This window comes from Typopeltis vanoorti, chromosome 13, assembly GCF_054136105.1.
Source record: "Typopeltis vanoorti isolate ZY-2024b chromosome 13, IOZ_Tvanoo_1.0, whole genome shotgun sequence".
In the NCBI taxonomy this organism is placed as follows: Eukaryota; Metazoa; Arthropoda; class Arachnida; order Uropygi; family Thelyphonidae; genus Typopeltis; species Typopeltis vanoorti.
This window is the reverse complement of record NC_143561.1, coordinates 69,204,565-69,228,475: the sequence shown is the minus strand read 5'-3', so window position 1 is coordinate 69,228,475 and position 23,911 is coordinate 69,204,565. Positions and strand designations below refer to the sequence as shown.

The 23,911-nt window shown below is 34.5% G+C and overlaps 1 protein-coding gene and 1 long non-coding RNA gene across 2 annotated transcripts in view; one reads left to right on the top strand and one right to left on the bottom strand.

Moving 5' to 3' along the window:
• The window catches only part of LOC150100264 (ganglioside GM2 activator-like), a 78,308-nt gene extending 62,878 nt beyond the window's left edge, over positions 1-15,430 (bottom strand). The window contains exon 1 of the mRNA XM_090403042.1: positions 15,182-15,430. Within this exon, the coding sequence (XP_090259168.1) occupies positions 15,182-15,328 (147 nt within the window). The 5' untranslated portion in view covers positions 15,329-15,430. The remainder of the gene's footprint in view (positions 1-15,181) is intronic.
• LOC150100263 (uncharacterized) overlaps positions 9,029-23,911 on the top strand; it is an 83,007-nt gene continuing 68,124 nt past the window's right edge. Inside the window, exon 1 of the long non-coding RNA XR_016549264.1 lies at positions 9,029-9,111. This is a non-coding gene — a long non-coding RNA (uncharacterized LOC150100263). The remainder of the gene's footprint in view (positions 9,112-23,911) is intronic.

Here is a 23,911-nt window from a genome sequence, read left to right as displayed (position 1 = left end):
GCCTCAGCATATGTTTTGGTCTTGGTTGTTCCTTCCTGTGAGGTTGAAGGTGAAGTGTTTCGGACTGGAGGACGATTTCTTTGGTTGCTTAAAACGTTGTTACGTGGAGGAGCAAGATTGACTTTTGTTGATCCTCGATTTTTTGGATTGGAAAGGTATCCCTTTTAGTTGGCGGGATGAGATCCTTTGCAGTTTGCACAGCATGCTGGAGTTGTGCGTGGTTTGGTGCATGTGATGGTCTGGTGTCCCTCGCCGCACTTCAAGCACCTGAAGGCTGCCTTACATAATTTTTGGGCATGTCCAAACCTTTGGCATCTATGACACTGACCTGCAGATGCTCTTTTCCTAAGAGGCTCAGTTGAAATCTTCAGTCCGCATACTACAGTCAGTTCATAGATCTGCTTTTGCGTGTTGCTTATTTCCACCAGCACCAGAGGCATTGGTCTTTTATCAGATCGGAGCATTCTGCTCACTTTTACTGGGGACAGGTCCTGTCTGGAGAGATCAGTGCTCACATCTTCAGGAGTGATACCTTCAGCTATCCCACGTAGAACCACCTTCAGGTTCTTATCGCTGGGTAAAGTGAAGGTGTGATATGGGACATTAGCACTGTCCATAAATCTGGTCATCTTTCTTTAATTTGAGACAGTAGTGGGTTGTATTTTAACTCCCTCATCTGAGTTTTTGGCCCATGAGAATGAGATGTTTTGTTCTCTGAGGGCTGACGAGACAGGGATCCATTTTTCCTTATCCCTTAATATGACTGGTGGTATTCTTTAGGACCATTGAGTGCTTCAATCCCTGTTGTTTTGGGTTCTTCCTCATTGGTGGAGATTTTTTTTCTTCTTTTTGACCATTTGGAACTCTGTATCTGTTTCCAAGGTATGATAACTGCTGTCTTGGGATGTAGCATCTTCCATACTTGGGGAGTGTGCAAAATCTGATTGCGTCAGAGTTATGGGCTCTTCACTTATGTCATCCATATTGTCCTCTGTGACTGCTGTGTGGGGGGGGGGTGTCAAAGAGCTTGACTTTTCCTGGCCAATTATCACTCAGCAGCTTTCCTAGTCTGAGGAATTCCATGTATACTTCCTCGAATTTGGCCTCATTCAGAAGTTTTGCCATGACAATAATTTAGAAATGTGTTAAGACACAGATGGAGAAAGATTAGAGATTGCTCAGGTGTCCCGAGCAGGTAAAGATAATCCTGTGGACTTTTGAGGGTCCACTAGCAAATCTCGTAGACACTCTTAAGTGTCTACCAGCAATAAAAAGTCAAAGAGCTTGACTTTTCCTGGCCAATTATCACTCAGCAGCTTTCCTAGTCTGAGGAATTCCATGTATACTTCCTCGAATTTGGCCTCATTCAGAAGTTTTGCCATGACAATAATTTAGAAATGTGTTAAGACACAGATGGAGAAAGATTAGAGATTGCTCAGGTGTCCCGAGCAGGTAAAGATAATCCTGTGGACTTTTGAGGGTCCACTAGCAAATCTCGTAGACACTCTTAAGTGTCTACCAGCAATAAAAAGTCAAAGAGCTTGACTTTTCCTGGCCAATTATCACTCAGCAGCTTTCCTAGTCTGAGGAATTCCATGTATACTTCCTCGAATTTGGCCTCATTCAGAAGTTTTGCCATGACAATAATTTAGAAATGTGTTAAGACACAGATGGAGAAAGATTAGAGATTGCTCAGGTGTCCCGAGCAGGTAAAGATAATCCTGTGGACTTTTGAGGGTCCACTAGCAAATCTCGTAGACACTCTTAAGTGTCTACCAGCAATAAAAAGTCAAAGAGCTTGACTTTTCCTGGCCAATTATCACTCAGCAGCTTTCCTAGTCTGAGGAATTCCATGTATACTTCCTCGAATTTGGCCTCATTCAGAAGTTTTGCCATGACAATAATTTAGAAATGTGTTAAGACACAGATGGAGAAAGATTAGAGATTGCTCAGGTGTCCCGAGCAGGTAAAGATAATCCTGTGGACTTTTGAGGGTCCACTAGCAAATCTCGTAGACACTCTTAAGTGTCTACCAGCAATAAAAAGTCAAAGAGCTTGACTTTTCCTGGCCAATTATCACTCAGCAGCTTTCCTAGTCTGAGGAATTCCATGTATACTTCCTCGAATTTGGCCTCATTCAGAAGTTTTGCCATGACAATAATTTAGAAATGTGTTAAGACACAGATGGAGAAAGATTAGAGATTGCTCAGGTGTCCCGAGCAGGTAAAGATAATCCTGTGGACTTTTGAGGGTCCACTGGCAAATCTCGTAGACACTCTTAAGTGTCTACCAGCAATAAAATGTCAGTAAAAGAAACAATGGCGATACTAGCGGCAGTAGGCCTAGCGTATCGCCCTTGTAATTTCAATTGACTTACCTGGATAAACACTATAGAAAAATAAAGTGTCTGTTTGTGGTAGCAAGCAATTAATTACTATTACTAATGAATAAGCATAAATCGCTAAAAAAAAAAAAACATATCAATCAAATTCACAATCAATAATACACGACACGAAACACTAACACGAGCCGCCATTCTTTCAAAAGAGTAATCAGACGAGCACTACAAAATGCAGCAACTACAAAAAATAAAGAAGTCAATGAAAATACTGAGATGAAAACATTTAGGAAAATTTGAAGGTGTAACAATATTAAATAAAATCCGGAACACAAATCAGAGAAAATAGGATTTAAAAACGGAAAGAATGGAAAAATCACAGAAAGAATGCAGGAGATAACCAAAAGGCAAAGAAAGTAGAGAACTGGATCTAGGTTTGTCAAGTATTCTTAACGAATTATTAAATGAATTATTATGAGAAATGATATAGAATATTTTTAGGTGTTTTAAATCACATCTAAGAATTATAATTCTTTTCTACAATATTAAAAAAGAATTATCAAAAAAATCTCAGTTTTTATATAAAATATAATTGTTATTATATTTACATCAAAAATATTAAATTGAATTAATAAATTAAAAAAAAATAGAAATTAAGTAACACCTCGAAATCTCAATATTTGCACCAAGAGGTTTTTTTTTTTTCCTTTTCAGTTTGACTGTTTCAGTGTTCGTCAGCAAAAGTGATCGTGCCAATTTTTTCTCCATTAAATCAAGTTAAAATGTATTGTGCAATAACATCAATAAGTCACTTGCTGATTAAAAAAACGGACGTTCATTCTAAAACTGTATAATTTGCAGTATTTCACATAACTTTCAACTCAGTAGTTTTTAAATAAAACGCGCATACGGTAGTCACATGATAGTAATGACTGTGCTCATGCTTGCTTTGTATTATGTATGAATATCATGTTGCGCCAATTTATTTTCATGTTACGGTAATTTGTGATGATCTCCTTAGAATAATGATTAATAGAAATATATTAATAACATTTTATTGTATAAAATATATTATATATATAATATATATATATATATATATATACTTTTTATTAAAACTTAATCAAATTTATTAATAAAAATTAGCGGTCTAAAGCCCATGCATTAGAAGTTGGTTTGAATTCTACAAACCACTTATAAGAATTTCCATAGAGAGATGACGAAGACAATATCACATTTCTCCTTCAGGAAAAAATGCGTAGGTTCGAAACCTATTTAGTCTTTTAACTTAAAAATCGTTTTGCTTTGTGTTTATTTATTATTTTTTTTTAAGTGACACGATGTACATGCCAAACTCTCTTCAACGGTCTATAACATATATTAATGATATTTTTAAGGACGCTACTTCATTTTACTTTCTTTATTTTCGCCTTACATCTGTTAAAACTCTTCGTCAAATGTGTTTGTAAGGATTACCAAGCGTAAAAAGTAACAACTCGTACACCGACATTGACGGAGTCAACCGTAATGGAAGAACCAAGGTCAGATTCAACTTCTTCTTCTTACATCATCACAAGTCATGAAATTTAATTGGAAAACAGCCTACTAGAGGGCACTTTTCGAAATACTATTAGCACTAATATAGTTGTATTAACGAAATGGCGTTTGAGAGTTTATTACAATAATTTTCATAGCGTGTTTTTACCATTAAATATTTTATCTAGATTTCTGTAACTAACAGTATGTCAATAGTGTTAACTGTGGATTTATTTGATATTTCAGTTAGACAATGCCATTTAGTGAGCGGTTACAGTTATACACTGCAAAAATTGCATTTACATATATAAAGCCCAGAATTCTTAAAGAAATATAAATAAATTAGTAGGACGACATTTTATTTGTCATACAGTATAAAATCTAATAAAAAAAAAGATTAAAATATCAAAACACATATATTCGATATATTTAAACACCATATTTGTTTTTAAATCATATTTTATATATTTTGAGAACAGTGAAACAGAGATGAGGAGAATGAGAAAAGTCCTTTTTAGGACTTCCAGAGTAACAAATGGCAATGCTGTAGCCAATGAAGTTTTAACTGAGGCTCGGCTATTGCCGTTACCCAGCCATGACTAGAGCTTTAGCTCAATAACACTCCATCCACACAGATTTACTTCATTCAGATGACGGGATAAAGAGTCAAGGACTCAGTCCATCGCCCAGTTCTTATAAGAACTATAAGAACAGAGATGAGGAAATCAATCGACCGTGAGATGCGGTGATTGATTGATTCATTCAATCCAATACCCTTGGAGGGTAATGGATAGCAATGCTGTAGCTAATGAAGCTCTAACTGAGGCTCGGCTATTGCTGTTACCCTCCTGCCATGATCAGAGCTTTAATAATAGCTCAATAACCTTATCCCTACACTGTCCGCTACAGATAACGGGGAATATGAAAAGCATTCTTGCTTCGCCCCTTTAAGCCAGTCCTTATATAAGGACTGGCTTAAAGGAGCGAAGGATAAGGTGATAGGAATAAGTATAGTAATTCTTCTTTATTTATTTTGATTCGCTTACTGGGTTTTTATCTAAGGATAAGGTGATAGGAATAAGTATAGTAATTCTTCTTTATTTATTTTGATTCGCTTACTGGGTTTTTATCGAAATGGTGGAACGCCTATAATTTGATTTCATAATTTGTAGTTATTTTATTATGTAGACCTAGAAGTGAATGTCATTATATGTCAACTGTATGTTTTCCAGTAAGTTTGTACGTTTCATGTAAGGAGAGTAGGAGATATTCCTTAAGGGTATGCCCAACATGTCTATTTTCTATATGTAAGCCATAAATCAACTCCAGGTTAAAAGTTCTTACATATGAGCATATTTTTTATTTTGGGGGCTGCACTTTGGCAGTTTAACAAAAATAAAAAGTTTTGGTAGCTAGAAAGTTATTACCCAGTTATGTGAGTAATTCGTAGAAATAATATGGGAATAATAATAGATTAAAAATGGCAGAAGTTAAAACCACTACACTAATTTCAGGGACAAAATCAAAGCACTGCCCTCATATTCTCTTTATCGCTATTAAATCGAAGAGACGTAAAACCAAAAATGCCACGTCAGCAAAATATATTTACTTATTTACTACAAGTCAGTAATTGGTGTTATGGAGTTTAATAGACCTATTTGAGAGCATTTTTGTCCTTCAACCTTTTCCAAAGTACTCAAGAAATTAACAGTCACCATTTATAACTTGTTGCAGTGAGGGTCACACATTAGATTTTGGGTGAGACGGTACGCAGGTGAGTGAGTACGAGAGTTTAGCAAAGATCCCAGTGCAACAATGATATTTTTTTCTGCTGTGACGAAAGTCTATAATTATTTGAAGTAGTGGAGATTTAAATAGCATGCTGTAGCACTATTGCAGCATCTTTCCCCCTACTGCGGCTGAATCGGTCTGTACCAGTCTATAGAAATTGTGAGTCATTTAGTATTAACATGGAAGTATTTATGGCCATTAAGTCAGTTGTATTTTATTGGTTTCTCCTAGTGTGGGAGAGTTGGGTGTACGTCTCCCATAGAGGCCTAGTCCATCTTGGGAAAGTATATTTATAGTAGAACTTCTGAAGCAATTGGATGTTGTCATTTTTGAGGAGCTTTCACTTTTTTTGAAGTGTGCATGGAGTGAGATCCTGTTGTAAGATGAGTTCTTTGTCTTTCTGGATCTCTGGGACCACTCTTTTCTCCAATATTTTTATGTATTGGTCACTTTTCATCAAATTGTCAATAGGCACGAGTGATATCCTGGACCGTCACATGAATCTCCTTGGACAAAGAAATGGATGTCATCTGAGAATATGACTTTTTTTTTATTTCTCAACAGTCAAATTTTGTACACTTTTGCACTGGAGTCTTTTTTTTTTCTCTGCATAGCCTTCGTCAACTTTTGTTTCTTTTTTTTTTTTTTGGTCTGTGGGCAGTCCTCCCTGCTTCCAACAGACTCTTATGTCAGAAACATTAACCTCACTAGCTGCCAACTGTCTATTTAAGTCCACAGCAGACAATCTTGGATTCATTTTGGTTTTCCTAACTAGTAAACGACCTTGAGTAAGTGTAGTTTTCTTAAATCTTTTTAAAATCGCATTAACTGTACCGAAATCAACACCACACTCATTGGCAATTTGTCTTTGAGTCATGGATGTGTGCCCATTATTTTTTTGAACGCTTTCTTGGAGATGTATCCATTTTATAGCAACGCAAAATGAATAAAACACTACAAATGTCAACTTGTTTACACTATTAAAAGTGCACAACACTATTAATAAACATGGTAGAGAAGTTAAAAGACGTAGCACTCAACCAAAATAGTGAACGAAAACCAAACCAAAACCTTGATGAAAAATCGGTTTCTTCGGATTAATTTTCGATATATATATATATATATATATATATATATATATTAAAGATACCAAGCTATTTTAAACCTGGTTTTACTCCATTTCCCAAGCAAGCAAACAGACAAACAAATCAAGTTTGCGCTTGTAAGTGTTACAAGTCTAGCTGACCCTGCATTATTCTACTTTTATCATGAGTTGCCTTGAACTTGCGCTACGTGCAGGGTCAGCTAGACTTGCAACACTTGCAGGCGCGAACTTCACTTGTTTGTCTGTTTGCTTACTTGGGAAATGGAGTAAAACCAGGTTTAAAATAGCTTGGTATCTTTAACATTTATTATACCCAAGGTAAAATACTTTCTACACACACACACACACACACACACACACACACACACACACACACACACACACACACACACACACACACACATATATATATATAGAAAAATCGTGGAATCTAGAGAAATCATCTTCAATCCTGTTCATCTAAATAACAACTTGAGCTACAACCTCCCAGATAGTCATTCAGCTGTAATCATGTACTGGCGTTCACGTGATGCAGCAAACACGCACTCTCCCAACAATGCAACAAACGAAAGAATAGCTTCAAATACAACTACAACATTTTCATGCTAATTATGTATTGAGACTGACTATGTTGTTCATAGTCTTTTAACCTTTAATGTTTAGTGTTTTTTCTTTCTTTTATAATGTCAACTGAAGAAGGCTGTTACAGGCCGAAACTAGTAGTGTTTTTATATTAAAACCTTTTTACTTAAATCTCGGTTCTAGTCATTCAATTTTTCATAAAACCATGAGTTAATGATCATTCTGTCATATATATATATATATATATATATATATATATATATATATATATATATATATATATATATATATATATATATATATATATATATATATATATATATATATATATATATATATATATATATATATATATTCAGAAATTTTAATTACTTAAACACAGAGATAATTAAGAATAAATTTCATACGGGCACAACTAGTTTAGTTGGTAAGCCAACTTCGTGGGTGACTAGAACTGTGGGTGACGTGTAGCTAGAACTGAAGCGCGGACTCCAATTTGAAGTTAACTGTAGTTTTTTTGACAGCTCTGTTGTTGTAAGTGTGTAATGTTTCTGTAGGTCTTTTTTTGTATATATATCTTTGTACTTTGATATATATATTATATATATATATATATATATATATATATATATATATATATATATATATATATATATATATATATATATATATATATATATATATATATATAATAATTTTTTTACCTTGGGGATAATATATATTAAGGATGCCAAGTAATTTTATAAACTTGGTTTTTTTTACTCCTTCTCCCAAGTAAGCGAAACGGTTAAGTTTGCGCCTGGTTTATAAAATTACTTGGTATCCTTATTAGTAAGTTTAACATTGAACATATAATCACGAGATAAAGGCAATATATTTCAAATCACTGACTACAACAGAAAAAAGGAAAACGATACTACAGGAAAGAAATTTAGACGATCTTTTTACAAGGATGTAACAATAGGAAAACAAAATAACGAAATCATCTTTTAATATCAGGAACTACAGTAATATTCTTTTATATGATCAAGGAAAAATATAGGCATATTTTAAATAATAAAAGATATAGTTATTATTACACAATTCATACATTAAACCATACGTTATCATTTTTTCACAAATTGTTTGCCAGTTATTTCCATCCCAGTAGCCAAAATATCTCTGTGAAGAACTAATAAATAAAACACTACCAATGAAAATCTGATTCTTTTTCAATAACGACAATACTGGTGCAATATAAATGAATTGCAAGGCCAACATGAGCGGACTGGATTCGTACTCTATTTTCTTGGAATATGTATTTAGAAATAAATTTTAATTTCTTGAAATATGTATTTAGAAATTAAAACGACGTTCAAGTTCTAGAATAATACTAATACGTAGCACAAAATGAGAAAAACAACTTCCTTCTATCTAAATATATGAATTTGTAGAATCTACAATCGTCTGCCCCAAAACCTCTCGTGTGTTCACGGGAGATTTTGGAGCAGACGATTAACGAGTCCGCTTTAATTTACGAGTGTATTCTTTACATCGCTGATGTCTCAACGAGCACTACTGTAAGTGTTTCCCATAAATAAATATTGATGTACTTGGATATGCGTAAAATGTATATGGGAATGGTCATTTGCGTAATGCATTGTAATTTTGCCTACTAGTTTCAAGATCTAGCTGAGGTTGCGTTATTATCGCTAATCAAGTGTCTGTTCTCAGGAATAAAGTCTGCTGGAAAACTATTCGTATCAACACACTCTTACTAGTAAGTTTTCATTCAAATGTTAATTTAAATCTAAAATGTACTTAAATATTTATATATAAAAATAAAATAAATATTTAAAGAAATTTAAATTCTTAAATTTTTCAATATTTTAATATATTAGTTTTTAAAATATATCTAAAAACTCAAACAGTAATTATAATTTTATATAGTATTAATACTAAAGTTAGCTTAATAGTGAAAATTCGTATAATTTCTGTTCATAGATAAAATCGAGGTAACGTGCAAATATAAGCAAAGCGGTGCTGGTTACTCATTTGAAATTTAATCTGATATACAGACAAACTGTAGACCAGCGCAGGCTTGTTATGAATTAAAACTTTCAACTGAAAGCTGAAACCAATAATCGTTCAGTTTACAATTGTTTTCCTAAATATTGCAACACTTGTACCTCTACCAATTATATTTGCTTAGTCATAACAGCTGTATTATGCAGTGCGACACAGTCTTGTTTGCTCGTTAGCTATAATTATTGTTTATCGTTTGTAACATCAGAGTTCAAGTAAGGTATTTGTGTCATAAATATTTTTTCAAGCGTCAGAAAATATTGATGTTGTGGTGTAGAGAGCGGTGATTGAGTAATTCTGCTAAATTAAAGTAATAATAATAATAATAAGTACAAAAGTTACGTCAATGTTTACAGCTTGTTTACTGAATACAAATATTGTACATAAATAAGTAAAAATTGACGTACAATTTTGTACAACCAGTACAACATACCGAATAAACAAACAATTCATTATTTAAAAATGTAATAAGCTCTAGCTGCAGTAAAGAGGTATTTTAAATGCATAAAACATTACAGGAGGATAAAACCTATGATAAATTGTAAATGCATAAAAATTTTAAATAATAAAGATAAAATTTAATATATTTATTTATTTGTTTAAGATATCTTACCAAAAAAATAAAGTTTCCTAAATTTTTAGAATAATAATGATAATTTATTAAAACACCTTTTTTATTTTTGTAATATTTAATTATAAAAAAAGGCAGTTTCTGTTGCAAACTTTTAAATTTAGCTTTATGTTTTTGATGGCTGTTGATTTTCATGAAGTTGGCTGCTCTCGGGCTTCAAAATATTTATTTTCTTTCTTTCTTTTTGGAAATGTATAACAACTGTATCATTAACCAGTGGATTAGATGATACAACTTTCCCTCAAGTCTAGAGGTGACATTTACGTTTCTTTCTACTATTCTTAATGAACTAATAACCTTTCAGAAAAAGAAGGACACGCCATATTTTATTGGATCCCGTAATATTTGAAAATGAACAATGGTCTGATTGAGATGTAAGAGTGGTTTATGAATGAATAAACCACTTGAATAAATTGAAATATGCAAAGCAATTTCCACAAAGGTTTTAAACGTAATTCAAAATCTTGCTTGGAAGATTAAACATGAAAAACCGAGGGGAGGGGACGAGTCACACATCGAGCTATGAAATATCATCTGTCACTTAAAGAAATTCACAAACATCCCTAATCCATGGTGAGATACCAACTCCATTTATTCAACGGGAAATCGCTTTTTCCTATGAGTCATACATTGAAGAAGGTCAGTTTCTGCATTGTACATACTTATCTTTTATCTTCTGATTTGAAGGAAATGTTAAAGTATACTAATTACAGTATTTAAAAGAACATTAACATTAGATGAATATATGAGCTTGATACGATGATGTGTCATTACAGGCTTCAGTTTTCGCTCCCAAGGTCTACTTGTTGTTTTGCTAATCGACCATGCTATGAGAATTATAGTTCTCTTGCTAATGTTTTTTTTTTTTTTCTGTTGTCTTGCCAAGATGTTTTCTTAGTAACCAGTTGCCTCCTCTTCTTACGTATATTTAACGATTGTAGAGTTTTAGTGCGTCTCCTCTTTGCTACCAAACATTATGATTGGAAACCTAATGTGGTACGAATGTTTGTGAAAATTCTTAGGTGCTAGATGATTTTCAACGCCGGGTGTGAGACCACCATCCTCCTTACTGAAAGTCGGAAGCGGCTAAAAAAAAAGTACAATTATTTTTTTCTCCACACTGGGGTTCTCAGATATAACGATATATAACTACGTGTGTCAGTTTTACGACTTAGTATTTTTCTCTTCCACAGAAAGGTTCTGATACAGCGAAAAAATGTAACTTTATCCTAGATGTTCTCTATACTAAAAGGTTTGGTTGTAAACAACTATTGCTATACATTATTATTATTTTTAATCATTTTAATTATGTGGTCAAGTCGTCAATTTAAAGCAGACTGTATGAAAATTAAAATAAAATACGAGATATGTATGCACAGCCTCCAATTTTATATATGGCTATTATTAGCACACGTATTAGGTGTTTGTGCTGTAGGATAGGCTCAAATAAACAATGGATGAAACTTGTATAAGCACGTGATCATAAACGAACCTTATAAGAATACAAATATCACTTGTTTAACGAATCAAAACTAATTCTTATGGAATGAATTTCCTAAATCTTGGTGAATTATCGCAATTGTGCAGATCGAAACATTTTGTCTACGAAACAAGGTCAATTTTTACCGTTAAGTGTCGTTGTTCGAGATGCGCATAGTACTGCAGATGTGAACAGAGCGCATGGTTGATGCCTTCGTCTATACTATGGATTATATAAAGTTATCTATTTTTTTTAAAGCTTCGAAAAAGTTTAAAATATTTCGCCTTCATAATAAATTATGTGAGGATTTAATTGAGGAAAGATCCACTAGCAATATAATTCGGATAAGCATTCCAGTATATTGTCTTGAACTGTCATCCATTATGAACGAAGAACTGGTATTTAATTTCTTTACATTTCTAACCTGACTTGTCTTTCTTTCATGAGTGACGCCTCTATGGGGGTGAGGATCGACAGGGAGTACGCCTGTCGACTGGAAAAGACCTTGACGAGAAAAAACCCCTCCCATTTGTCTGTATGCGTGCGCGAACCACCTTTCGCGTAAAAAGTAACCTATTTTAATGTGCAGTGTGAGTTTTTCATGAAATGGAAACCGTAGATGAAGAAATTCGAGTAAATATATATACAGAGAAAATGAAAAACACGTAGATTATATTGAAACAAAAAGTTGGATCTAAAAAAATAGTTAACTGTTTGTTGCTCATCGAACCCGTCTAAAAAACAGTGTGGTTTCACTTTCCCAAAATTTACGATGTACGAATGAATGCAAGTCCGATGCACTTCGCTTTTGTGACATTTCGATTGTGCCGGAAAGCCAACAACATTATACCTGCTCAAACCTATTGAAAAACCAGTTTATTCACTCTTATAGCGCCCTACTGGAAGAAGGCCTGTACACACGCACACCGCGTATTTATAGTTTGAACGAATTCGAATGCATATTGAAGCGAATTACGTACTTAATATTAACTTTTATCACCAAAGCTGCAGCTTGGTATCAAGGGAGTCGAGAGTAGTAACAATGACAATGCGATATAGTGTAACATACTGCATTTTAGATGACGTGATTTTCCATAAATATGAGTTGCTTGGGTATACTGAAAACCACCAAGTTTGAAACATTGCTATGAGATCAGTGAAATCCAAATAAAGACTAATAAACGGAAAAGTACGCGAGTCCATTGTGTAAGCACTATTGTACCGGTAAGTGTGTCGGTTTAATTGACGTATTTGCATTCAAATAAAAGCTGAATATATTCATAAAAATCTGATTTTGAAAGCAATATTTTATGCTTAATTATTACAGTACGAAATCTTAGTAGGGTCAAAAGCTTTGATTACTGCTACGTCTATTGCGTAATCCGGTGAGCTCAACCCCACTAATTATTTTTTTTATTATTCTTCCTTCTTCCATCTACTGCTGGATATAGGCCCTCCATAAATTTCCAGTTATTTCTGAACCTAGCTGATGTCAGACCTTTGTAGATCATCCTTCCATCTTGTCCATCCACTGGCGATCTTTCCTCCTCTTGGTATCCACTTACGTGCGTAATTTTGTCCATCTTTCATCCTCCATTTATGTGCTTTACAATACTTCACGATATCCTCTACTCCAGTTATATCTCTAATTTTATTCATTTCCCCCCCTTTTTTTTTTTTTAGTTGTTGTTCATATTCTTGAATGCTTTTCTCCCATTAATGAATGAATAAATAAAAAATAAATAGAAACACGAAGTTTTCAAGTTCTGTCTCATCATTACGTTTTTCTTATGAGAGATTTGTTTCTGTCATAGCAAGAAAAATTACAGAGAGATTTTACTCGATAATTTAATTCTTTATCAAAATAATTAAGTATGAAATAAAAATAATAATGCAAGTTAGATTTCTATTTTAATTTTAGATCAAGCTTTTAAAATTCTAATTTTTTTTAATTAAAAAGGAAGTATATTATACACCTTTAAAAATTTTAAATCATCTTATTATATTAAATGTTAACTTTCTTCAAAGTGAGAAAGGTCTCCGTGTCCACGTTTCTTAGTTAATAATACTTCCTTCTTACGAATTCTGGGTAACCCGAAATACATCAAGACTAAAGTTTCAGAGAACGTAGTAAGTATAGTATAGTATACCCCTGGAGGGTAATGGATGGCAATGCTGTAGCCAATGAAGTTTTAACTGAGCTATTGCTGTCTGTTACCCTCCTGCCATGATCAGAGCTTTATATAGCTCAATAATACCTCATCCCTACACTGTCCTCTACAGATAACAGGGAAGATGAAAAGCATTCTTGCTTCGCCCCTTTAAGCCAAGTCCTTATAAGTTTATAACAAAGTGGGACAAGGAAAGATGGAGAATCCTAGAGGGTAACAGATGGTAATCCTGTAGCCTAGTGGTTCTTCGATGAAACCCTGGGAGGGTAATGGATGGCAATGCTGTAGTCAATGAAGTTCTGAGGCTTGGCTGTTGTTGTTACCCTCTGGTACCCTGAGTTTCGCTCTCTTAGGTTTGCTCCCGGTGAGGGGGGGTTTGCCGGAGAAAGTATTTTGAGTTTCTGGGGAGGGTGTTCTCCGGTGAGGGGCTTTGTCAGTGGATCCGTTTCCCTGGAATATGAGCGGTTCTGCTCGGTGGTGGGGGACCTGTGACTGAGTGGAGCCAACGCTGAGTTGGACGGTCTTTCGGCCACTATGGAGTGGTCTAGGGATCGTCCGAATTTTTAGAGTTGCCTTTACTTAAACATCGGCAATCTTGTAGCCCAGTGGTTCTTAACCTTTTCGAACTCATGGGACACTTCTGATTATAAGAATAAGAAAAATTTGGGGAACACCAAAAGCATTAGAAGGTCATAAAACTAACAATCAAAATATGCATGGACTCGCCTTTCATAAAAGTGGAACTTATTTTAATGCGATGCTTGAGCTTGTCGGGTTTTGCAAATTTCAGCAATAGCAGGTCTAATATGGGATATGGCTACCCTCATCTCTGTCTATATTGGTTAATATTGAGAAACCGAGTTCACATAAATATGATGTTGAAAACTGTAACAAAATTTTTCAGTACCCTTCTGGAGAGAGCTGGGGATTCGCCTTGGACAAAAATCCAAATTTCCCCAAGAGTTATTTCAGAAAATTTCACTTTTCGAAATTGCGCTTCTTCTTGTAAGGAAAATTCACAACTCGATGTGTTACACTCAGAACTGTGTCGTGGGATTTCTTTCACCGGCGGAACACAGGTTAAGAACCATTGCTGTAGCCAATGAAGTTTTAACTGAGGCTCAGCCATGACCAGAGCTTATAGCTCAATAACATCCTATCCATACATTTTCTTCTACAGATAACGGGGAATAAGAAAAGCATTCTTGCTTCACCCATCTAGCCAAAAAAAAAAAAAAAGTGGAACAATGGTGACGAAGTGATGCGAAAAGTTTGCATATTTATCGAAGTGATCCCTAATTTGATCCCTATTTTTGATTACGGAAAAATTCTTGAAATCATAAAATAACAGAGAAAAATATTTATTGAAATATGATATAGTATAACTGATAACTGTTGAAAATATTGAAAAATAACAAATTATAAATGACATTAATTATTGAGATTGAGCTCAATGCTAACAGCTTTTAATAGCTTGACTTACCCTTTTCTCTACCCTGTGATTGCGGCGATACTGTTGAAGAAATCCGCTATTGAGGTAGTCTGAAAGGTCCATAGAAGCCACAACTTCACGCACCTGAACATTCCCCACGGCTATGACTACTAGTCCATATATCAAGTAGCGCTCCATAACCTCAAGCTACGGAGAGTTAAGAAATCAGAGATGTAGCGTTTCTTCCGTCTTACTGAGGTAAAGGAAAGTGACTAGTGCACACACATATAGCATCCCTCACTGCTACTACCTGGCGCAAGATAGCACGTGAGCAGAGGGAACTGTCTCTGTGCTTTAGATACGTCAGAGGTAAAGCGCTGATTGGACACGAAATGGTTGTAGCGTGTAGTTCTAGTCGTAACGGTTTGATGGAAAACAACAATCTCGGTTTTCGCTAACAGCGAACGAAATGTAATATATTCCGTGTTCATTCTTAATGGTAAATAACGTAAATCTATCTGACTTATTTGCATGTTAAATACGTTTCTCTGAAAGTTGTTTTGCTGCGCTGTAAAATATTAAACTGACGTTTATGTATTTAAAGCCTGTTGTACTTAATTGTCGTCTGCAACTACTTCGCGAGTGTTACTCTTGTGAATAGATTAAGCCAGGCGTTCCCCCCTGTGCTCGCGGGCACCATGGCGCCCGTCGACCAATTTGCGTGTGCCGCATAGTTTGAAATAATCATGTGCACATCACACAACAATTCATGGCATGCTATAATATGACGCATGCGTTAATGACACGTGACGAGTATTAAATGCATACAACGTAAAGCAGACGCGCATTCAAAGTTGTTCGTTATCCGTTGCTAGTTATATGCGCATAATTTTAACGGTGTCTTGTACTTAAATTTTTGAAATATTTTGATTTTTAATCCTAAAATGAGCGAATCAAGTAAAAGACAACGAACGAACCTATAATTTTGACACTTACTGGGAGGAAACATTGTTTCGTTAATTTTAAAGATAATTATGTTTGTTTGTTGTGCAACAGTAGCATTGCAATTCCGAAAAAATAGATGGTGCCCGTCACCCTACCGGTATTTTAGAATGTGCTCTAGGAAACAAAAAGGTTGGGAACCCCCTGAGAGTAAAAAAAAAAAAAAAAAATGGTGGATTGGCAGTAAATTCTGGAATAGAATTAATTCTTTGGCTTTTCTTGTTTCACTTATTACTAAATTCTGCCATTTTTATAATAATCAAAATGATTTAGAACTGTTTTCTAAATCAGTTTAGAATTGATTTAGAAAAGTAAATATAGTTCTTAAAATCACCATGGTGTAATCCCGTAGGAACAAATCCTACCAGCAAATAATTCTGTATACACGAAGGTCTACTAGCAGTATAAGTCCTGCATGCAACAAACGCTTACTAGCAAAGTAGAATCAGGATAAGAGAGGCACTAAACACGACCTTACCTCATGCAGATACAGGTTTTCCAAATACTTGGTCACGTGAGTCACCAAATGTACTAGGCAACTATTTAAGAATGTTGTTGGTCAGCAATCGTCAATAGCGTTGAACGCCATGGAACAAACAAAGGATCGGAGTTCGACAAAGGGATTTTTGTGGGTACCCATCTGGCTGGAGCCACGATTTTGAAACACAGTAGAACTGGCTGTTTTCTCAAAAGGTGAGATATCTCGGGTGTTTAATCAGTGAAAAAATAACCCACATTGCTTGTCAAAGAGTCGTAACTGTAGTTCTAAGACAGTCTGTCATTTCCGTCGCCTGAGAAGGCTTCTACGGACAAACAGAACTTCTTGTGTGCGGCAATTGACACCGAAGCATTTCATGAAGACAGTTCCCGATCCATATCGCACCGAGCTATGCGCAGGAAATTGAAAAAGGATCGGTGTTATAGTCGCGTGCCTATACGGAAACCACTGATTTCTGCGAAGAACCGGAAAGTTCGTCTACAGTGGTGTCAGGACAACCGTGGCTGGACACTGGAAGACTGGGAAAAAGTCATATGGTCTGACGAGCCATGGTGCACCTTGTTCTGTACCGACAGTAGAGAGAGTTTGGGCTGGGGCCTCATGAAGCAATAAACTCAGCTTGCCTCGTAAATCGAATTCACTGTTCTGGAGGTGGTGGTGGCATCATGTACTGTGTGTGTGTGTTCTGTTGGTATGGAGCGGGGACCCTAATATTGCTGGGATCTCGTGTGTCCTTCAAGGAATATCTGAACAGTTTTGCCGATCAAATCCATCCTGCGATGTTGACTTTTTAATCGCAACCATATGCCTGGGGAAGGCGTGTCCTAGGTTCGATTCCCGTCGATGACGTGAGGAGCTCAAGGATCTTCCTCAGCCATAGCCAAGTTAGCCGGTCTTGGGCCCGGGAAGTAGGTCCCCCCCCCCAGTTTATCTGGGGTTTTTCATCCCTCAAGTAGGCAAACCGGCCGCGTGAACACACACGGATCTACAACCATAAATACTTAACCGCCCCATGAGGGGATCAACTTTCCCCAATAGGGACGGGGGGGAAAAAGGGAGGAAACTCCATACGAATAATAAAAAAAAATCTATCAGGTGACGATTGTTTCATAGACGACAATGCTTCTCTCCATCGCGCAAGAATTGTTCAGCTGTGGTTCAGTGAGCATGACAGAGATTTCCACCATCTTTACTGGTCACCACAAATCCCGGATCTGAACCCCATTGAGAATGTATGGAATGTATTAAAAAAAAAAAGATATCCAGGAGCAAATCCTCTTCCGTCAAATCTGAGCCCCTTAAACTGTCTGGTGAACGCCTAGCATGTTGTAGGCGTAGATGCAATCCAACCCAATACCTTGTGGAATCTTTGCCAAACCGCATAGCATATGTGCTGTAATTCTGGATAAAAAAAGTCCAACTATAAACATAGGTGATACGTAAGTAAAGTCAATCTTTAAAAATTAAGCCGATCCATAGACCACTCAATAGTGGCCGAAAGACCGTCCATCTCAGCGTTGGCTCCACCACCGAGCAGAATCGCTCATATTCCGAGGAAAAACATTCACCAACAAAACCCCTCCTCGGGCCGTGCCGGAAAACACCTTCCCCGGAGACTCAAATTGCTCCCTTAAGGCAAAAATTTTAAGAGAGCGAACTCAAACTCTAGAATCTTTGCGCTCCATGGGGTAACAGCAACAGCCGAGTCTCAGTTAAACTTCATTGGTACAGCATTGCCATCCATTACCCTCCAAGGGTTTCAACTATAAACATTTTCTAACGCTATTACAATTATATCATCAAAAAATAAAATAAAATACTAGAATATCCATCCTCTCTTGTGTAGTATTATGATGTAAAATATTTAAAAGTGTTCTTATTTATTTTGAAAGTTTCAAAACATTTTAGGAATCAAAAAAAAATTATTGAAATTCTCAAGTAAAATATAAGTTACATTATTACTTCTTATGAAAATAAAATATTTTTCTTTGAGTCGAATAAAATAGTATCAGTGACATCACATGTATCCAACTAACTGTTTTTAATAATAAATAAATAAAATATTAAAACTTTAAATTCCGTTACTATATTGAAATCGTATTCGTGGAATCCAGCAAAACATACAACCAAACAAGGTATTTCGTGTTTTTTTTTTTCCTTTTTTTTTTTTTTTAAAGAATTTTGAACTCATGAAAATTATCAGATTTCTTTTCGTTTATTTTTTATTATTATAATGTTTAGTTCTCTACGTAGCGGAAAATATTTTTCAGATGAACTAACTCTTTATAAATAACGGTTGTTTGGACCTTTGAAAATTGCTGAATCATATTATTATTTACATCTCGGATTACTGGTGTGTCCTGTAGTCTAACACGCGTAACGGAATAATAGTTGAAGTACAATAACAGAAAATAAATATAGCAAACTACTGTTGAATCTTAAAATACGATGAAAAGTTTTAATGTTTAACAATATTAACTTACCCAACTATAGAAATTCATTGAATACTATATAAATTTCCGACATTTTAACAGACTAATGACGATGCAAAAATTCCTAGTGCAACGAATTTAGAATTTATATTCAAATACAAGTTTATTTTTATTTGATTATTATTATAATTGTGTTTGGTGTACTTGCTTTTTTCCTTTTTTATTTAGTTATATGACTATAATACAGATATTATTCCCGTGTTTCTTATTTTAAATGTCGTAACCAATTTATCTTTGAATAATACTTATGTTACAATATATAGGAGTATTTAACAAATTCGAGTTTCAAATTCAAACGTGTGAAAACGTTTTTTTTTTTTTTAAAAAAAATATTGTATTATGTATACCACACTCATGTCCCTAATAAACGCCTCGTAACTGATTCTTCGTTTTATAATGCTAAAAACGTAAACGCAATCATTTAACTGGCCAACACATATCTGACGATTATTTAACTTCAGATGATTCGTTAACTCTCCCCAAAAAGGATTGCTTTCTAGAGCTTTCAACGCTGCCCACATATTCTTTCTTACGAATTTCAAAACTGCATCCAGTCTGTCCGATGTAAGCTATGCCGCAGGTACAGTATATAGAATTATGGATATCCGAGGATGTTTTTTTATTTATTTCTTTATTAATTTTTTTTTTTTTTAAAAAGGAACGCTGTCTTTTGGAACAACATTAAAATTTCTATAGGGCGTGAACACGTTTAAAAGCAATTCTGATGATATATTTTACAAATGGAGTTATGTTTGGAGACTCTATCGACGTAGGGAAGGAGACGATACTTCTATAATCTAATTGTTGTAATTGTACTAATTATTTTTTAATAGAAAAATTTATTTAGTAACTTTTTGTCATCTTTATTATTTTACTTTGTGATAATTCATAACTTTCGCTGAAGATGATGAAAGTAGCTAGTGAGGAGATATCTTCGATACGGATTGGCTTCCCATAGATTTCTAACGATATTCATTCAGTATCTGTTTTCTTGATTCGAATATCTAAAAATGGAATTTGTAATCCTTTTCAATTCAAAAGTAAAGATTTGGGCGACGATTGTTAAGGAATCAAAGAGAATTTTGTAGATCTTTTTCAAAGTGTTTCCAAGCAATAAAAATGTCGTCCAGAAACCATCTTAAAACTGTATGGTTTTGAGATAACTTATGACAAACTTCTTCAAATTTTTTTCATGTATAAATTGACGATAAGGAAGCGATAACCGTAAGCCTTTCGTTGAACAGTATTTTTTTTTAGAATAAAACATCCCTTTCTAGCAAAGAAAAATGATTAACGGCAGTGTTGGAAAAGATTTGTGGTATCAGATGGAAAATAATCTGCATGCTAACGAATTCAAGTATGTTGTGAACGTGTATCTTTCCTTTAAAAAAAAAAAAAAACATTCTGGGCATATAAGAATTTTATATATCTACGGCAAAGCTTATATCGAAAGACTAAAAGAAGTTTGAAATCAATACAAAAAAAAAAAAAAAAACACCGAGAAGACGTTGAATATATGCCTCACCTGGAAGACGATCTCTTGTTAAGGAATCCACAAAGGGAATACACTTACATTGCACCTTAAACAGGAGCCACATTTTCATGTTCCACGATATTTGGAAGTGCCTTCATTTTGCTAATAACTATCTGAAAGCCCTCGCAACAACTTTTACGGCTGATATGTCAAAGGACGAGCGTGACTAATCTACGTTATTATTAACTTTATACCTAAAAAATTTTGTTAGATATTTGTGATTTGTGTGCGTGTTCTCCAGCACATTCTTCTTCCTGATGAAGCTCTCAGAATATATTAATTATATTAATATATTTTAATTCTGAAATTATATTATTTGTTAATTTTGGTTTGGCTATTATTATTATTATTATTATTATTATTATTATTATTATTATTATTATTATTATTGGCCCTTTAAGTGCCCAGCACCCTATATATTTCCCACTTAAAATTATATATATATATATATTTGTGTAGCAAGTTGTTCTCAAAAGCAGACGTGTTAGTAAAGAAATGCACGTATCTTACCATTAAACTAACCAAGTGGAATTTGTTGTCATGGAAACATTATTTCATGCCGTAAATAGCAAACGAAAATTTTATTTATAGAGAGACACATTGAGAAATATGTATGCAATGTCAATCACGGTGTCTTTTATTCAGTAACAGCGCTAACTCTTAATATAACTTTTTCAGTTGAAGGTGAGTTAGCCGAACTCATACAGTGGTATATATCAGGGTTTTTTTCTCTCGGAAACTCGGGTTTTCATCCCGAGTACAGACAAATAGGCCTTCAGAACACACGTAATTTACAGACAAAACTTACTGTTGTTGATGATGATGATGATGATGGGTGATAGATGACGTTGATGGTAGTAGTGTCGTAGTTGGAGAATTAAGTAGTAGCGGAAAGGATGAGATGTATTTAGCGAAGTAGAGTAGTGTGCTCTCCCACGATGAGTCCGTGGACTCCCTGGAGGTGTCACGTAATAATAATAAAGTAGGATCCTCAAATGGTATACCCAGTCAGCGTTAAGGTTTTTTTTTTTTTTTTACCAACCGCGTGTTATTTCGTTTTAACTGAATAATTTGATATAAACTTGCTTTTTTATATTAGATGATATAAAAAATAAAGTTCCCAATCATTCGGATTAGCCTGTATTACGATTTTTCTTTTTTAATTTCTAATATGAACTACGAAGGAAGCTAATTTAGAATTCTTAATATAAGAGGTTTTTAATTAGTTTGAATTATCTTAGCAATTCAAACAGTGAAGCAGCCTCATGTGATGTCGTCTACTCAGATGACGTCATATGAATGAACGTAAAAAGGATATTAACACTAATTTATCCACTTTCATTGAAATCCAGACACTATTTTCTCATTCATAGTTTTTGAGAATAAAACTATTCGTTAAGATTGTGTGTGTGTGTGTGTGTGTGTGTGTGTGTGTGTGTGTGTGTGTGTGTGTGTGTGTGTGTGTGTGTGTGTGTGTGTGTGTGTGTGTGTGTGTGTGTGTGTGTGTGTGAAGCAGAATAAATATTCACGTTTTGAAAGTAAGCAAAAAAAAAAAAAAAGAACGAACGAATGTGAGTTTGAGCCTCTTTGACAAACACTGCATAACAAGACTACTTTTATATAATTCATATAAATATGGCTAATTCACCATTTAACGTCATCATTAGTTGTACTAATATCATTATTAGTATACCAATAATGATAGCTCAACAAATCATTATTGGTACTAATAATGATTTGTTGATCTTATGCATTACAATGATATATCGAATACTGAAATTCAAATTAAATATATAATATTTAATTTGAATTTCAAATATTCCTGTGACATATCGCACGCGCAAAAAAAAAATCATAATGAAATCTATTGCTAAGGATTTATTTTAAGTGGTATTTTCATTTGTTGATCACGACTTTGTTCCAGGGTAGGTGATTTAAGTTTTAAATGCCCTGTGCTACTCCTCTTTTAAAGTTTACATTTTTTTTTCTAATTAATTTGCTTGTGTTTGTGGAATGAATCCTGCAAACCTGGGTGTTTAAGAATGCTTTTATACGTTGTCTACAGCCAAATACTTGTCGTTAACATACCATCGTGTTCATTTTATTCTAACCACTCAAGTGAACGTTACAGGCGTATATTTCAAAACATTATAACAATATAGAAATGTTAGTTTTCATCAGAGACCAGTTCTTCAAATTCATCACTGATCCAGATGTCCTATGTGTACTTGAATTACAATTTAAAATACAGATAAAGGATAATTCTAGCCTTATTCGAAGTTTACTTTATTCTAACTTTCATGTTATTGGTAGATTTTCCCAATTATGCTGTTAGATAGCGGTCGGTAGTCAAAGAAATGTGACTGCTTCTAAAGAGCCACACATCGGACAAATGAGATCATCGGCATTTCGATCTATATAGGTTTTACTTTACAGGGATTTCTTCCATTGCTGTCCTCCAAGACATATCTTGTCTTCGAGGATAGCAAGGTATTTTAGCTAAGTTGGTAAATAAAGTTCGGACTTATTCCTATGCTTGGCGGCTGATGGTTGTAGTGATCAAATATCTCCCTGTATTTAGCTGTTCTTTAGTTGTTATAATATTAGTACCTTTGTGTGAGGTGCGTCTCACGAGCACGCAAATCCTTTGATAGTAACTTGGGATTATTTTTGTTTTCTGTCCTTTCTAATTTTGTATTCCAAATTTGGACACGTATCCTATTAAGTATTATACTAAATATTTACTTAAGTGAGTGGATGATTTTTTTTTTAAGAATTCTAACGGTGTTTGTTACATATATGTACCGATATCTGGATGGATTGGTGATATCCATTAACCTCTCTGGAAAGCCTTGTCGTATTTCTCTGTCTAAAGAGTTGGGATTATTATATGGTTTGTGATCACCAAACATGTTTCAATTGTTTCATAAACGTTTTTCATGACTTGCCGTCCTACACTGTTAGTTTTGCAATATGATGTAAGTCAGACTCTGTCAAATTCCATTTCTAAGCTTATTGTGGGAATTGCTAGGAAATAATCTTTGATTATGGAGAGCTAGATGTATGACAAAATGCAGTAGGAAGAGTCTGAAGCTCGTATCTCTATCGGAAATGGCATAAGTTACTGGTAATTATACCAGGAATATTTATTTTGGTCAGCAGTTTCTATTGAATATTAGTAATGAAAAGAGGAGGACAATTTCTTATAATTGTGGGATCACTGCTTTTTTTTTCACGATAAATATTATTCAACC